This window comes from Carassius carassius, chromosome 5 (assembly GCF_963082965.1).
Source record: "Carassius carassius chromosome 5, fCarCar2.1, whole genome shotgun sequence".
NCBI lineage: Eukaryota > Metazoa > Chordata > Actinopteri > Cypriniformes > Cyprinidae > Carassius > Carassius carassius.
This window is the reverse complement of record NC_081759.1, coordinates 37937491-37955728: the sequence shown is the minus strand read 5'-3', so window position 1 is coordinate 37955728 and position 18238 is coordinate 37937491. Positions and strand designations below refer to the sequence as shown.

The 18238-nt window shown below is 35.7% G+C and overlaps 1 protein-coding gene across 1 annotated transcript; it reads left to right on the top strand.

Moving 5' to 3' along the window:
- The first annotated feature begins 1138 nt into the window (after positions 1-1138).
- On the top strand, positions 1139-16965 carry cds2 (CDP-diacylglycerol synthase (phosphatidate cytidylyltransferase) 2). The gene is made up of 13 exons (XM_059551140.1): positions 1139-1310; positions 5533-5672; positions 5908-6004; positions 7934-8031; positions 10235-10374; positions 12363-12421; positions 12598-12680; positions 12841-12928; positions 13859-13927; positions 14117-14269; positions 14615-14734; positions 14962-15065; positions 16308-16965. The coding sequence occupies exons 1-13, from the start codon at positions 1245-1247 to the stop codon at positions 16438-16440; spliced, it is 1350 nt and encodes a 449-aa protein (XP_059407123.1). The 5' UTR covers positions 1139-1244; the 3' UTR covers positions 16441-16965.
- Positions 16966-18238: the final 1273 nt, after the last annotated feature.

Below are 18238 nucleotides of genomic sequence, written 5' to 3'. Positions count from 1 at the left end.
AATCCTAGTTACCACGGGATGTAAATCCCGTGGCAAAACATAGAAACAAAATAGAGACATCATTAGCATAGCTGCTGTTCCAACAAAGTAAAATTAGTTTAACCCAAGCTAAAGAATAAAAATGCAGATGCAACTACACTCACAATTTAAGAGATACATTATTCGAATGCTTGGCGAAAGAGATGCGTTTTTAATCTAGATTTAAACAGAGAGAGTGTGTCTGAACCCCGAACATTATCAGGAAACACAATGATCAATAACAAAACTGTCGTATCTGTTCCTATTTCCGCTTATGTCTGTATTACTTTATGCTGTCTTCTTTAAATGTTTCTAATATTTCAGTAGGCCTTTTAACAATAAGTTATTTTTGTTTATCTGCCTCTGGCTGTTGTTGTTAGGCTACTGGTATATCTACAGTCCACATCTTATTTGAGTGTTTATGATGTTAAACATGCAGATTTTAAAATGTATTCACTTCTTTAAGGGTAAAACATTTTAATAAGGGGGAAAAAACACTTAAAGGTTAACCTTCGCCTCCATTTTCTGTCACTATACGTTATATGTTCAATATAAGATAAACCACAAATGAAAAATATTCACAGACAGCTTTCGTGTTAGAAAAAAAAGTTGCTCGTTGCATGCAACTTAACTCATAAAGAGAATTTTACCAGTTGAATCTCTCGTGATGTGAACATGCAAGTAAGGATCCTGTAGATGCCGTTTATACGTATGTCCAATAGATGGCAGTGTTTCATCTGATATTTATAACTGAGGAGTGAAAAGTAGCAGTCAGATGTTTTTAACTTAAAATATAACATCTTGTGATAAAATGCGTCACACAACGTAAAAAAAATTAGAAATAAACTGTAGGTTATGATGAATAATGAAGGTTCTGATTAATTACATATTACATTACTTAACAGTTTTTAATTTCTAAAAAAAATATAATAATTTCGAACTAGGATTTTGCCTTAAAATCTAAATTAATAAATTACTTTTGACAATCACAATCTGTTTAAAAGACAGAATCCATAAATGTCCATCTATCGATCTGTCTGCCTTGTGTTCTCAGCTTTGGCCACTAGATGTCGCTCCGCCCCTTAGACTGCTCCGCCCTCTCTCTCTCAGCGCACGCATGCGCACTCGCTCCCTTTCCCGTGCCAATAACAATCATTGAAAACGAACAGCAATCCCCGAAGATTGTTACTTCATCAGGCCTTTATTTCCAACAAATCGAGCCGAACATGGCAGAATTACGCCACCGAGGAGCGACGGATAACGAACCGCAGCATCAAAACTTGGAGGATAAGGTAACGAATGAAGAAAGAGATGTGGAGAGATGCATGTTGTCACGGCTATCATTTGAGCTAACTACAAGCTGTCATACATGAAGAGAGAGAGAGAGAGAGAGAGAGAGAGAGAAAAAATCGATTATAGGTCGTGTTTCTGGTTCTCGCCAGCAAGTGTCCTGTCACACCACTGAAACAGCTTTTAATGATTTAGCTTGATAAATGATTGTGGTTTCTCTATAGAACAGATCACAGAGAGTCTGAGCATCATCAAGGCTCTGATGTTCTTCCTGTACTTCTTCTTATGTAACTACTGAAGGTTTCTTCAGTGTGTCCCAACAAAACACTAAGGCCTCATTGTATTTCTAGCAGTTGCCATGTTTCTGAAATAAAGTTAAGTGGCATGAACAATCCCTGCTCTGTTCAGTTTAGGACAGTGAGGTTAAACTCTTAACGACCAGCTGTGTTTTCAGCAGAGTTTGAGGATTTCTGGAGTCCATGGACTGATCTTCATGTTGTGTAGATATTAAAAGAGAGAAAACATGGAGACTGAGAGAGACTTGGGTGGATGGGTGAGTCAACATTCATGTGGCAGGTGTCTTGACTTGTTGGCATGGGCTTAACCTTACAGTAAGATCACTTGAATGAGTAATACTAAGTTGATAGCAAATATTTGCGGATCACCATATGACTTCCTTCTGCATGCTATGTTTATGTTTGTATTATATATAAAAAGAAATAAAAGAAGAAAATAAAATAAAGAAGAAATAAGCAGCACAGCCTCTTCTATCTGTAGTGCTGCCAGCATGCTGGAGTGATGAAAGAATAACCCAAACGTGTGTAAGTGTAGCTATGAGTGCTAGTGTAATGACAGTGTCCACATTATGCCAAATAGTTTCATTTTTCATATGAAACCCAAAGACCTAATACTTGATCATCATGCAAATGAAACCTTGTGCTGCCTTCAATCGCATATCAGTCTTCAGGCAAATGAACTGAATATGGTCATGTTACGACTCAAACCATTTATTATTATTATTTTTTCAGTCCATTGTCTGTATATTTGGTATTTTAAAGTCAGAATGAAAGTTAGCAATTTATTTGGCGTCTATAATCTGACATATATAGGTTTTGTCATTTTTGTGCGTTGCAAATTGATTGAATGAAGGCATCACGTATCAGATTTGTTTTATTTATTTCCTGTTTCTCAGACTTTTCTGAGAAAAACAAACCAATAAACAATAGTCTCACATGCCATGTCAGATTTTCTTTCTTTGATGAAATGCAGTCATATTTGATTCATGTAAAAGGGATATATTTTCTCAAATTAAAATTCGTCATCATTTACTCACCTCATGTTATTAGACATTACACAGATTTGTATTCGTGTTGCTGCGAGAGTTTAAGAATTTTAAGAATTCGTTCGAGAGGCGAGAGAGGCCTGCTGAGTTTATTACATTAGACTTAACTATGTCATTGTAATGAAATAGAGAAAGACACTGTGTCCCTGTTGAATTTAGGATGAAGTACTGTGAATGGCCAAAAGTATGTGGACATCTCACCCATACGTGTTTGTTTTCAAAACTATTGGTGTTAATTTGCTGCTATAATAGTTAACCTCCTGTCAGTTGTTGTTTCAGTCCATCTCAAAGGCGTTCAGGACTGTTCTTCATGCAGACTAGTCAAATTCTTTTACATTTAAAAATTGTGTTCCTGTAACTCAATTGGTAGAGCACTGCAAGCAAGGTTGGGGGTTCGATTCCCCGGGAACACATGATATGTAAAAATTGATAGCCTGAATGCACTGTGAGTCGCTTTGGATAAAATCCCAAAGTCGCTAAATGCATAAATTTAATTTAATTTTAATTTATTTACATGTGTTCATTTAGCACATATCTAAAGTGACCCTCATATCTCCCAATAATAAGACAATCTCTGGCTAAACTTTGCAGGACAGTGGCTCTCTTGTACCGGATAAAGTTAGGTAAATTACAGCTGACCAAGTTACATTACTTGTGGTATTCTACGAGACTGCCATGTTGAACATCTCTGAGCTCCTTACTACAGTCCATTCTACTGTAAATGTTTGTCTAGGGAGGTTTCTCTTTCAGTTGTTCTGTGTGGATATACAGTGTTGGGAAGGTTACTTTGGAAATGCACACGTTAACACTATTTTAAATGTAATAAGTAGTGTAACTATTTAAATTACTTTAATAAAGTAGTGTAATTGATTGCATTTGATTACTTTCTAATGAACATTTTCAACAGTAGTACTCAACACTGACTACTGTCAGACTTTCAGACAATCCTTCATCACTTAAATTAAGGTTATAAAAATTAAAAATTGAAGCACAGCCACCACAAAATTAGACTTTAGCACCTCTTTTTTACTTTGAGATTGTTCTGAGGTTAAATGCAGATTTGAAATCATTACAAGATACTGTTTAAAATCCGTAAAACCAATGATAATTAAAAAAATAAAATACTACTGAAACATTGATTATCTCATATTTTACAGACGTCTGCATTTTGGGAAAGAAATCAACCAAATGTTTGCAATTTCATTTAATTACAAATCTTTTGACTGAATCAGATTACAGTTACATTTATTTTGTAATGAAATTACATAATTCCGTTACATGTAACTAGTTACTCGCCAAGACTGTGTATATATTCATGCATTCATCATTCATTCACATGACCATTTTAAAAGCTTGCTGCAACTGCCACTAGGGGCGAAATGTGACAATCGTATACGAATGTTGGAGATTTGGTACAAAGTTTTCCCTGCCTGAACACCAAATAATGTCAGACTTTACATTTTTAATGAATGTGACAAATTTAACACACGCTGACATCACTCATCTCTTTTGTAGACTGTCATTGATGTTATGTTTGTCGGGGAATTCCATGTTTCCAGATGGCTACCGCTGGCGTCCTCCAGTTTCAGCGAAGTGTTGCTCATACCCTGAGTGTGGGTTCAAATCTGGCAGGAAGACTGAAAATGTCTCTCTTAGGAAGAGCTGGATGTCTTCAGTTCCTGATGAGCTATTTTGGGTCGGCGGAGCATTTGAGAGACAGGGGAGGAGGTGGGAGGTGCGAGGGAGGGTATTTTTAACTCTGGCATCTTGCATGGAAACCCTGGATCTTTCAATAGCTCTTGCTGTCAAATGAGTGTTAGCTGTAAATGTACGTTAGCTTCAGGGTTTCTCTTTGTAATCAGATCCAGATTATGCATGTCAGATGGATAGAAAGAGGTTTCTGGAACGATCATAACAGCTCGACAGCACCATCTGATGAAGACAGGCTGTTGCTCTGGGGATGAAGACAGGTCGTTTGTAATTGTGACACACAGGCCTGTTAGATACAGATGGTCCAAGGCTGAATTTATTTGCTCCGAAATACAGCAAAAACAGTAGTGTTGTGAAATAAGAGTGCAATTTGAAATATGTCCTTTCTATTTTAATGTTTTAAAATGTAATCTATTCCCGTGAAGGCAAAGCTGAATTTCCAGCATCATTACTCCAGTCTTCAGTGTCACATGATCCTGCAGAAATCATTCTGATATGCTGATGTGGTGCTCAGAAACATTTCATATCACTATCAATGGTGAAAACCGTTGTGCTGCTCAATATTTTCTGTTGAAATCCTGATAATTTTGATGAAAGGATATTTTAAATAGTTTTTTCTGTCATAATTTTTTTGCAATCTAGGTGATAATAAGTATTCATTTATTATTTTAAATACTCTCACTGATTCCTAGGGTTGGGTGTCATTTGAATATGATCAGTTCCAATTTTTATTGGTTTCAATTTCAGTTTGGTAAAAAAAAAAAAAAAACTTTTGATATCACAAAAAAAACATATTTGATAACACTCTCTTTTTGCAAAACTTTGAAAGCAGTTTTTGTGTAAAATAAAGCAGCACAAATCTGAATAAATCGTTTTTTTTTTTTATGGACGTTGTGGTTCTGAAGAAAAAATATTAGACAAATAAACAATCTCATGGAATTTATGAATTAATTTTTATTTTACAAGTATCCACTTCCTGACCTTAAGCATTCTATTCTAATAGTAATTGTAATCTATTCTATTCTATTCTAATTGTAATTGATTTTCGATTCCCAAACCCACTGATCCCAAACTATAAACAGTAGGGTAAGTAGTGTTCAGAATTCTTTGCAAATGAACTTATAGATTAATTAATTTCTTTTGTATTTATTTTTCTCTCCTACTGTCTCCAGGGCTCTGAAACAGAGGGAAAGGAGAGAGACGGAGCCTCGGACAATGAGACCAAGTCAGACTCTGGACTTCCTGAGGTTCCTGTGTCTGCCGATGACACACCAGAGGTTCTCAACAAAGCCCTCTCTGGCCTCTCCTCGCGGTAAGCATCTCTAAATCTACGATTAAAATGACTCTTCAGTAAAGTAGAACAACGCTTGCATGTGACGTGAGATGAAAAGTGTGTATAAAGCGCCCAGAGCAGATTATTGGCATGTTGCTGTGAACACCAGATGATTCATTCAGTAAAAAGGCCACCGGAGCTTTAAGTCCTCGCATTAGGAAGATTATATTTCCACCCAATATGCTTTGTGTTAATGGGTTTGTCTGTCCTGCAGATGGAAGAACTGGTGGGTGAGGGGCATCCTCACGCTGGCTATGATCTCCTTCTTCTTCATCATTATTTATCTCGGTCCGATGGTGCTGATGATGATTGTGAGTATTTTCTCTTGCTGTTGTTGTAAACACCAACAGACATTTACACTTAAAGGTCTTTCCACACTGAGTGTGAAAAAGCCAAGCCAATTTCAGACGAGATGACACGCTGCAATAAAACAATAGATTTCTATGGATGCTTCCACACAGACCGCGGACATTCATATACTGAAAATGTGAATGCTTTTTTGTGTTGTTCGTCAGTCTTTTCAGTTTCGCAAAGTGAAAAAAAGGGCCATCCAATAAGATTCGAGCTAGGATCACATGACCGGAGCAGCTGCTGTTGCACAAAAGGGAGAGAATGGTGGCGCTGTTTTAAACAAACACCGAAGACAAGTATAGAGAGTGGAGGCTGAGTTCTCGTTTATTGTTGGTATTTGAAAAAAAGATTTATTCTCACATGTTCTTTATACAGAATAACATTTCTAATAATTCTCCACTGAATCATGTGATCTGTAGAGCACCGACCGTTTTATTATACATGCGCGAGTGTTATGAGTCACGCTCTAGTCTAAAAATAAAAACCGAGTGAAACATTTTCTGCACATGAAATATGAAAGCTGACAGACGCATGATTATGACTATATATTTTCTGTATGTGTTTTGTATACAGCTCATGGATGCAATAAAGGATGTTTATGACAAATATTAGAAGTGTTGCGTTATTAAACATACAAAGAGTGCATGTGTCTGCTTATTATAGAATCAAAATCCACTATAAATCACAATCAGAAGTTATTACAAGCACTGGATGATGGTTTAAAGTGGGTAAGCAAATTCTTTAATAATTACATTTTCAAGTGTAGCTTGATGCTAATTGTATTTCTAATTATATTTCAGGATGTAGTCTATTCTTGTAAGCATTAGATAGTTTGTTTTTCTGGTGTAGGACCAAACTTAGTTTATCTTAAGTTTGGTTAAACAGGCATGCAGGTGTGAATTAGCAGAATGCGAACAATGCTTAAGACTTAAAATATCTTCTAGATCAGTGATCCTCAAATCTGGCTCATGAGATCCACTTTCGTACAGAGTTTAGCTCTAACCCTAATCAAACAGACCTGAGTTTGCTAATCGATGCCTTCAGTATCATTAGGAAATCACAGGCAGGTTTCTGTCTCTTTGTTGCTTTTACACATGACCGATGAGTACTGATGTGTGTTTTTTTTATTCTGTTGACATTATTGAACATTGTTACTAATTGGTAATGTTCAGGCAGGCCTGCAGATATATTCATGAGACCACATTGTAGTCTCTGAATAATCAGTGTCTACTTTGCTCCATAATCTGACTCTTTCAGATATTATAGCCTAGAATTATTTTCATGTTACAACTTTTAACAATATAAAAAAAATCTATACTATTATGTAAAAAAAAAGGCACTACTCACTCAATAGTTATAGTCAAACAGTGTTATGCTGTGATGCTGAATTTGAATCAATAATATAAAATATAGAAATGTATAGAAGTCCTAAATTTACTCCAACTAAAACTGAAAAAAGTATATTTTTTTAAAGCTAAATAGAAATTCACAAATTCATCTAACAAAATTGCTAAAACAAAACTATTATTTAATACAATAGTAATTTATAAATAATTCTAAAGTAATACTACCGTGCGCTAATTTTACAACTATTTTAGCACTAGTTGGTGCTACAACTTTTGGTGTCCAAAATTAATTATAAAATTGAACCGACAATATATTTCCATAATGGTGATTAATTTTTAATATTTTCTGATAAATGATGTGGTCTTGCTATATCATGACATTTAAAGATTGAGGAAGCTTTTTTGACTTCCAGTTAGAGCAGTAAAAACACAGGATGCAATCTTACTTTAAAATACAGCTAGAAATAAATAGCACTTCAGAGTGGAACTAGTTGGCTGCCTGTTAGTTTGTTTTTATTTTTGTCCTCTGTGTGTCTTCCACAGGTGCTGTGTGTTCAGATCAAGTGTTTCCATGAGATCATCACAATTGGTTACAGCGTCTATCACTCTTACCACCTGCCCTGGTTCAGAACACTAAGCTGGTGAGACCGCGACACGCACCTGCCACCTTCATTCTCACACTTCATTGTCTCTCCCTCTCTCCCTCTCTCCCTTTTCTCATTATCTGTCCCCCCAGATCTCTCTCTGTCTCTCTCTCCCACTGTGCACTGCCTGTAATAAGAGGGCATCATCATCACTTTCATCTTATTAGTGTTGTCAAAAGACCCGGTACTTCGGTACCAAGTCAGTACTAAAAAAAATGAAAATGTGACGGTACCAGGTTTCTTGAAATACCGGTGATACAGAGTACCCAGTCAACACGGTTCTTGAAATATGAATCCTGCATGTTCTGCGCGTCTCTGTGTGAATTAATGAATGGTTTGTTTACTACATAGACTGAAGTGCGTGACGCTTGCAGTAATTTCAGCATCTGCCATCTCAATGAGGACATAAATACATAAACAACATCACCAGAACTGTTCTGAGTCACTTCACAAGCATTTTACCGTTTCATTGGAGTAAAACCAGTGTCATTTTAAAGGTATTCACGGCAACCGGTCAAAATAAGTTCATTTTTACATAAAGGCGTTGTGCTAGAAATATTACTATTATTTAGTAGAATGTATGTGATACTGCTACTACTGTTGAAAAAATTAATCCCCTTTATTTACCAAAAAATAAAATGTGTTTAAATTTCATTAATTAAAAGACAAATTAAATTTGGGTGAAACTTGTTTACTGTTTTTCATAATTATATTACTTGTAGAAAAACTTTAAACACAATTGTAATAATTATAAAGAATGGCATTGGTTTTATTTTTAGTGAGAAAAAGTGTTTGTTTTTTAATTGGCATATTTTTGTGTTTTGCTTTGGTACCGAAATTGGTACCGAGAACCGTGGATTTTCACTGGTATCGGTACCGAATACTGAAATTTTGGTACCGTGACAACACTACATCTTATCATAATATGGCTGTCTTGATGTCTTACAAGTTTTCCCATTTTCTGTGTAGAAATTAGTAAATGCTGCACTTGTTTATTCATCCAGCTATACATGCTATCACCAGCTGTATAGAGGTATGGAAATTCACTCTGGTTTAGACCACAGTCAAACTGTAGTGTAGTTTGTTTCAAATGCGAAAGAAAAGATTCACCAGGTTTTGGCAATGTGAAAAAACCCAATGAATACTATTTAAATAAGTCAGTGTTGAGTTAAAGGGATAGTTCACCCAGAAAAGAAAATTCTGTCATCAATTACTGTCATGCTGTTCCAAACGCATAAGACCTTTGTTCATCTTCAGAACACAAATTAAGATATTTTTTATAAAATATAAGTGAAGAAAACAAGAAATTGTTGAATAAAGTTATTTATGAATAAACATATTTATTATGTTTTCTTCATGCACAAAAACTATTCCCGTAACTTCATAAAATGTAAGTTCAACCACTGAGGTCACATGGACTATTTAAACATTTCCTTTCCTAACAATTACCTTTCTGGGTCTTGAACGTGGTAGTTGTTGTGTTGCTGACTACGAAGAGTCAGAAAGCACTCAGATTTCATCAAAGTTATCTTAATGTGTGTTCTTGCGGGTTTGGAACAACATGGGAAAATTAGCAAAAATCAGGTCTTGATGCCAAATTTCATTATGTTTTTGAAAAACATTTATGAAGAAATGCCATATTTTAATGTCCAAAATAAAAAAGAAAGAACTATGAATCAATTTGATGAATAAAATTAGATAATATTTCAGTTGGAGCTTCACTTTGCATGAGGGTTGATATCCAGGAACAGGATTGGGCTCCCCTCATATATAGTTATATATATATATATAAATCAAGTCTAAAAAAATCTAAATACAGGCTTTAGTTTCTTAAAGCAAAATATCTTCATTATTTTTCTTTTGTGCAAAATATGACATTTCTTGATTTGCCATGTTTAAACTGGTGAACTTTTCTTTGAACTTGTTTTTAGGTTTTTGTAAATTAGATATCTGGCAAATCAGGTGTAAGTAGAACCATTTCTCCTTCTGTGTAGCCTAACATACCGTTCTTTCATCTGGTCATAATCCTAGTGAGCTGCTGCTCAGCTAAAGTCTCACCATTTCTTACATTTCCTATTGCTAACAAATTGAGCCATTATAATTACTTTGACGACTGTTAGAAGCACTTTGATTAATGAATGGATGTGAAAGGACTTTGTCACAATAATGTCTGACTTCCAGTTTAAACGGTTTTTGTCAGGTACTTCCTGTTGTGTGTGAACTACTTCTTCTATGGTGAAACGGTGGCAGATTATTTCTCCACACTGGTGGAGAGGGAGGATTCTCTACGCATCCTCAGCAAATACCACCGCTTCATTTCCTTTGCCCTGTACCTCACAGGTTAGGACCTTGTCTTTCCTACATGCATGCCACTTTATTTGCCATTGATGTTTCTGGTTTTAATGGGTTAGTTCACCCAAAAATGAAAATAATTGTGTGTTTTACTCACCTTCAAAGCATGCTATGTGTATTTGACTTTCTTCTTTCAGACGAATCCAATCAGAGTTATATTAAAAATTGCTCTGGCTCTTCTAAACTCTATCATTGAAGTGGGCGGGTGTTTCTGTTCAACAGTCCAAAACATGTTAAATAAAGCGCGAACATCCATAATAAAATGTGCCTCACATGACTCCGGGGGATGAATGAAGGCCTCCTTCATTTTTGTAAGAAAAATATCCATATTTCAAATGTAACAAAGACTTTTCTCTTACTTCTGCTGAGTGTCGTATGCAGAAGCGTTCGATATACAAGTCTCACAAGTTTAAGGAAGCAAAGTTTTCTTACTTTAGCAAAGGAAAACCAGTCTCATATCGAAATCCTCTGACATTTTTCTTTACAAATCCTCGTTTTGTGCTTCTAATTCATGACCGGCGTTTTGTTTTGTTCTCTCTCCGCGTTCGTCAATAATCTGGCAACGGAGATGTCCTACGTCATCCGCCGGAACTGTTTCTGCATATGACAGTCTGCAGAAGTGAAAGAAAAGTTTTTATTACATTTGAAATATGGATATTTTTCTGTTAAAAATGCATGGATTCGAAGGCCTTTCTTTGTTCACCCCCCCAGGGTTCATGTGAGGCACATTTTATTATGGATGCATGCACTTTATTTAACATGTTTTGGACTGTTGAACAGAAACACCTGCCCAGTACAATGAAGAGCCAGGATATAAGTCTGATTGGATTCGTTTGAAAGAAGAAAGCCATATACACCTATTATGGTTTGAGGGTGAGTAAAATACAAGCTAATTTTTATTTTTGGGTGAACTAACCCTTTAAGGCCTTTGGGAACTAATAGTTCTCACAGTTACTGCTGAGGCCAACAACAACTTTTCCACACAGAATTGGATGCAGTCTTCAAAATGTAATTTATTTTAACAGTTGAAATGCAGTCGTAATGATTTTAGTTTTTTGGGGTGTTGCTTTTTTCATAAGTGTGAAGTTAATGTCATCCAGGATGTGGTTAGGCTTTCTGCCTGTCTGTGCACTCCTCGCTCATTTTCTCTTTCAAAAGATGCGATACAGCAGATTTCTTTAGAGGCTAAATGAGAAGCAACAAGTCAAAATGTTTCTTGTTTTATTTTTTCACAACAATTCAAGCAGGCAATTAAATAATGCTCATCGAAGCAAGAAAAAAGGAAGTACAAAGAAAAGAAAAATGGTTTATGTTTAATATATATTGACACAGCAAACCTCAATATGTAACAAAATAGGCAGTGTGGTCAAAATATGGGACCTGAATACAATAAGAAGAGCACAATAAGTATCAACTAAAATGATAGTTATCAAATGAAATAAAAATTGATAATCATATCGTCATTTATATATGGTTCAGAAGTAAGACATACAGACAAGTCCCTTGCTATATTAGGACTACTTAATCAATTATTTGTATATGTAACAATTATTCTGATATATCATACTTTTTATGTGTAGCACGGCTAGTGTACACATTACATTTATGACAGCTGGAATGGAAACATCTCTATTTAATACATCAGTGATCTCTTTTTATAAAGTGGAACAACTGTGTTTATTGGTGTAAAGTTAAACAAGATCATCAGTTATAAAACAATATCATGTGTTGTCAGTTTGTTAGACAGACTGTTCAATAATGTATAAACCTTCCATGTCCTGCAGATTATGTCATTTCAGATGGTCTTTTCAGTGTTTGATTTGGCTTGGTCAGGATTTCTTGGCCACCGGCTGGTTCCTGACAAACAGGATATAATTAGTGCCGGTGTGCCTGGCCTAAAATAGTCCCATAGACATGTGGTGATGGCATTGGTTGAATTGTCTGTTTTACCAGATGTGTGTGTGTGTGTTTTCCAGGGTTCTGCATGTTTGTTCTGAGCCTTGTGAAAAAACACTATCGCCTGCAGTTCTACATGGTGAGTGTGTTTAGTCTATAGAACAAGTCAAGTGTCATTTGAGAGTGTTTTTCTGCACACACACACGTTTGACATTCTACATGTTTTCATGGCACTTGGACACAGACCCTACACGTTTCCTATCTTTTCCGTATCATGGCACTGTCTTTTGTCTCAGATTTTGTCTCTCTCCCCAGTTCGGCTGGACTCATGTGACCTTGCTGATTGTGGTGACTCAGTCCCACTTAATCATTCATAACCTGTTTGAGGGGATGATCTGGTAAGATGAAGCCTCCTGCGTACCACTATCAAAACCCTTATGACATTTACACATTTGAACTTTTCAATCCGGTGTCACTCCACAATGTTAGATACAGTAGAGTTGGTTTTCTGTTGTAGGTGATCTGTTTGAATAAGATAATCTGTTTCTGTGTGCACAGGTTTATTGTGCCCATTTCCTGTGTTATCTGTAATGACATCATGGCTTACATGTTTGGCTTCTTTTTCGGTCGCACCCCTCTCATCAAGGTTTGTGTTTTTGACACTCCAGTTAAATAATATTAAAAAAAAAATCACAAATTATTACATGTGAAATATAATGAAATGGTGGTATAGTATTTACACTACTATTTAGAAGTTTGAAGTAGGATGTTTTAATGTTTTTAAAATTAGTATTTTATGCTCACAAAGGCTGCATTTATTTAATCAAAAATACAGTAAAAAACTTAATATTGTAAATTCGTATTATGATTTAAAATAATTGGTTTCTGTTCTAAGATATTTTATAATGTAATCAATTCCTGATGTCAGCTTTATTTTCAGCCATTACTCCAGGCTTCAATGTCACATGAGCTTTCCGAAATTATTCCAGTCCAATTTGATGCAAAAATCAGCATTTCTGATTTTTTCTTAAACAATCGTGCAGCTTAATACTGTGTTTTTGTGAAAACTGTGATACTTTTTTTTTTCACAAGCTTCTTTTTTTGCTAGTAAAATAACAGGGTTTATTTGAAATATTTTTTTCATTTTTGATACATTCAATGCATCGCCTAAATAAAAGTAATTTTTTTTTATATATTTAACATTTTTGTTATCCCCAACTTTTGAACAGCAGTGTGGTAAAGTTGCTTACTCATAATTTTAGCAATTGTTTTTAATCAACCGGTGTTTTATTGGATGTTCTGTTAAATTTATCACCAACTATAAACTATCCGCTAATGTTTGACAATCAGAAAGTGCCTACATAGTTAAGTTTAATCTGTATATCTGCTGTTTTATGATGTAAAAATTAACTAATTAATTATCTTCTTTTTGTAAAATATTTACCTTGAAAAAGTGTGCTTGTGTTTATCTAATGTAGTAACGTTCATACTACTTTGAGTGTCTAACTACTTCATGTGGCTTCTGTGTAATGTTGTGTATTTTTAGTAGTTCTCTTATGCTGAATTTTCTCTACAGTTGTCTCCTAAGAAGACGTGGGAGGGGTTTATCGGTGGCTTCTTCTCCACTGTTGTTTTTGGAATCCTAGTGAGTATTAATAACCCACTTCCTGTTCTCCGTCAGGTCTTTTCTGACTTTTTATGTAGATTTTGGAACCTTGGTGACGTAAGAATAAGAATGGCCTTGATTGACACCTTGGAAGGGGCTGATTAGTTCTTTTAAAAGTTAATTTGATGTATCAGAATGATAACAAATCACATTTGGTCCCTTCTCCAGCTGTCCTACGTGATGTCAGGTTACCGCTTCTTTGTGTGTCCTGTGGAGTTTAACAATGACTCCAACAGTTTCACAGTAGACTGTGAGCCGCCTGAGCTCTTCCAGCTTCAGGACTACGGTCTGCCGCCTGTCCTGCAGTCCATCACGGGCTGGGTAAAACACACACACACACACACACACCTACACACACACACACATCATCTGTTAGACTCTCACTCCGTGTGTCCACTCCTTCTCTTTCTCTTTTTGTTATTCTTCTGATCTTTGTGTCTGTGTTTACCAGTTACTCAGACACAGCCATCTGCTGACTTCCCACTTGCTGTGAATCTGTCACAGCTCTGCTTGACTCTGTTTTTTATTGAGGGTGACATTTTTGGACCACAATTTTTAAGCAGAATCCTGAATAAAATAAAAGATTACATTTGATGTATTTTGAAGTTGCATACAGATAAACACAGTTTCTTACACACTTCCATCTCTCTCTCATTGTCCTCTTAGACCACAGTGAAGTTGTACCCATTCCAGATCCACAGCATTGCCTTGTCAGCATTTGCCTCCATCATGGGACCTTTTGGAGGGTTTTTCGCCAGTGGCTTCAAAAGGGCCTTCAAAATCAAGGTGGGTGTAATTTGAGCACCCACAGATCATCAGATCTAAAAAGAAAAATGCTTCAGTCTTGGTTTCACTATTACCTAAAGCATTCTTCACCACAAGGCAGCTTAATTTGTCTGTCTATGCAGTAACAGTGAAAGACTCATTTAGCTGTGGCACAGAGCTTCAGAAGAGTTTCCAGTCCTGTGTTTTACGCTCTTCTCACACTGTCTCTCTGATGTCCATCATTGCAGGACTTTGCAAACACCATTCCAGGTCATGGAGGAATCATGGATCGTTTCGACTGTCAGTACCTTATGGCCACATTTGTAAATGTTTACATCGCCAGCTTTATAAGGTAAGACTGTTATTAATCAATTTCTGGTACAGTTATGTGTGGGTTGTAATTGACTTCTGACCAGAGTTGTAACATACATAACTATTCAAAAGTTTGGGGTTGGTTATAGCATTTATTTCAATTAATTATCGTTTGAGAGAGAGAGAAAGAGAGATGACAGTTGTGTGTGTGCATTACCTGTGTGCTGCATCTATGTGTCTCTCTACGAACAATTAATTACTTCAAAAACAGTGATTTTACACCTCGTTGAGGACTATTACAGTATTTAGCGATCTAGTATCTAGGCTATTTTATTAATAAAAATTGTAGGGAACTATTGACAACAAATTTATGTGTGTGTGCAGCGCAATCTGCCATCATCTTTCTTGCATAAATTAAAGCATCAATTTGTATGGTTGGATGCATAAAGCAGAGCATTAATATAGAACAGTGATTAAACAGAATTTGAACTACCTGTTCAAGTATCTTATCCTTACTATCCTTGCATTTACTATTTACTACTACTACTATTTACAAAACCAATTTACTATATATTATGTTTGTGGTGACAGCTGAATTTTCAGCATCATTACTCCAGCTTTTAGGGTCACATCATGATCCTTCAGAAATCATGCTCAAGAAAATGTGAAAACTGTTGTGCTGTGCATCGTGTTTTGTGGAAACTGTGATACTTTTTTTCTTTGATGAATAGAAATTTCTAAAAAGTGTTTTTTTTTTTCTTCCCTGTAACAATGCTTATGGTATGTTTTTATCAATTGAATGTATCCTTGCTGATGACCCCAAACCTTTGAATGGTAGTGTACACAATACATGAACCATGTCGTGGTGTGGGTTGAATGCATATGAGATTTAATTAGTCACTAATATTATTACTCTTTATGCACTGAAATTAAACCGAGTCCAGACATCTGGACTTATCTTGTATACCTTATATAACATTATATAATTGATAAGTCAAAGGCATCCTGGCCTATAGTTCTCATTAAGTCAGCCTATTATATCAGCATTCCACAAGTGTCTGTTTGTATTTGTGTTTTATGTTTGATTCACCATTTTGGGTTTATTTTGTGAGAATGAGCGATACATATTTTATTGTTTCAGTTGTTTCTTTTCTATCAACCTAGTGCCTTGTTAGTTTATTTTCTGCTATTGCCAAAGACTAATATAATCACAATTATAATTAAAGTAAAAGAGTGTGTCTAGAGCATAAAACACTGTGCTTTAATATTTCCTCTCGTTTAGAGGGCCAAACCCCTCTAAAGTCATCCAGCAGCTTCTTGCTTTGAGACCAGACCAACAGCTGCACATCTTTAACTCGCTCAAGGCTCATCTGACAGAGAAAGGCCTGCTCCCTGCCCTGGAAGCAGCAGCCTAGCTTTCCAGACCACTTCACCGGAGTGAACATGTGTGGAAGTGGGAGATGAGATGAGATGAGGAACACAAGAAGGGAAACAACGGAGAACTGAACCACAACCTTGGGTCATTCCATTTTTTTCTTTGTGTGTGTACAATTCAGTGTTTTTGCTTATATTATTTTTGTGAATGTTTTATGTTTATCTCTTACACCACAAAAGAATATTATATATATTAAGATGACGTCGTTGTTACAGTTCTTCGAGCTGTCCAATTCCACTTGTGTACAAATGTTCTGTGCCTATAGATGGTCTGAATATTTTATAGTGTTCATTATGTTTTATTTTGTTTTAATGCACTGCTCATCACACTGTCATTTCAACCTCAGGCTAGTCTTTGTTTCCATATGCCATCATAGTCTCAAAAAAGATTGTATTTCCACTGCTTAATGCCGTATTCATATTTGTTTTCATGTTTTTGGGTTTTGAGGTTTATGTAACGTTATATTTAAGAGAATTGTGGTCATTGCTATCAAATGTGTGCTTCAGCCCTGTCTGTGGTGACTGTTATAGTTCAGCTGTGAGACTGTATTCAGATCTCAATATTCAGTGTTTGAGAGGAATTTTATTCCACATCAGATTAGAATTTGAAGTTTGTTACAAAGAAACGTACCCTGTAAGCCAAACAAATAGGAAGTAACTTTAATTAGAATTACATTTGTCAATAGTTAATAATAATTGTTACTCAGTGTCCATTTGGAGATGTGACAAAATGCACTGAATGTTTAAGAATTACTGTTTGTGGTCTAAATCATACTTCATACTCTAAATCATAAGCTGTGTGTGTGCGAGCGTGCGAGCGATCGATCGATCTGTTACACGCTAAAGGGTAAGGATCAGGCTGGACCATAAAATCTCACTGACTGGTTTGGTTTTGAATTAATTCAGTTTTGTACCATTTTCACTGCATGAGACAGTGTCTCTTTTATTTTATATTTGTATTTCATCAGTTTTGTTTTTACCATCCATCATCTGCGGTGTAAACTCAACCAAAAGAGGGTCAGAAACAGTGTGTTCTGTTTAAGGTATTTTGTTCCCCTCTAATATGTGCTGTCATGAACACCTGTGCCATAAACAATATTTTAAGAAAATGAAACCTTAATGGGTGTCATCGAGCAGCTTTAAAAAGATAAGTGTTAACCGGCCCAAGTTCACAGTCTGTACGTGCAGTCCACTGCCATTCAACAATAAAGATCCATGAGCATATACTTTCAGACCTGTGTGTATTTGACAATGCTGATGAACTGATGGGCAATTCATATTTTTACCCTTTTGTTTTTAAATCTTATTTAGCATGTTTTCTTAGATGCCCACAGGTCGCATCCTTGAAGGATAAATAGGCAGCTTATTACTACCTTAGTAATTTTTGTCTTGCTTTTGTTTGTATATGATCTTGATGGACCGCTCAAGCCATGATATCTCAAGTGAAGCACAGAGCGGTGACATAATAATAAACACAGCGTCACAGCTGAAGAATTATGACCATAAATCCATGTGTTTAAATCTTTAACCCTCTGTGATTTCACCATCCACCATCAATGCATGTTTTTAATTTATTTTTTTTCAATTCCATAAACAAAACTTAAGTGTTAAGTGGTGCAGAAATGTTTCTAAGATATTTAATTCATTATGAGTTTGTGTTATTGTACCTTTTTAGTTCAGCTCAATGTCCTGATTTTATAGAGAGAATTGCATACATTATATTGGAATATAAGAATATATACTGTATATTTATTTGATGTAGAGATGATTCTATTCTTA

What these genes read in the sequence shown, in the direction of transcription:
- cds2 (XM_059551140.1), top strand. Translation starts at nt 1,245, where the DNA reads ATGGCAGAATTACGCCACCGAGGAGCGACGGATAACGAACCGCAGCAT. An exon ending in CGATGGTGCTGATGATGATT is followed by an intron (nt 6,005 to 7,933) that starts GTGAGTATTTTC and finishes TGTCTTCCACAG; the next exon opens with GTGCTGTGTGTTCAGATCAA. An exon ending in GTCGCACCCCTCTCATCAAG is followed by an intron (nt 12,929 to 13,858) that starts GTTTGTGTTTTT and finishes TTTTCTCTACAG; the next exon opens with TTGTCTCCTAAGAAGACGTG.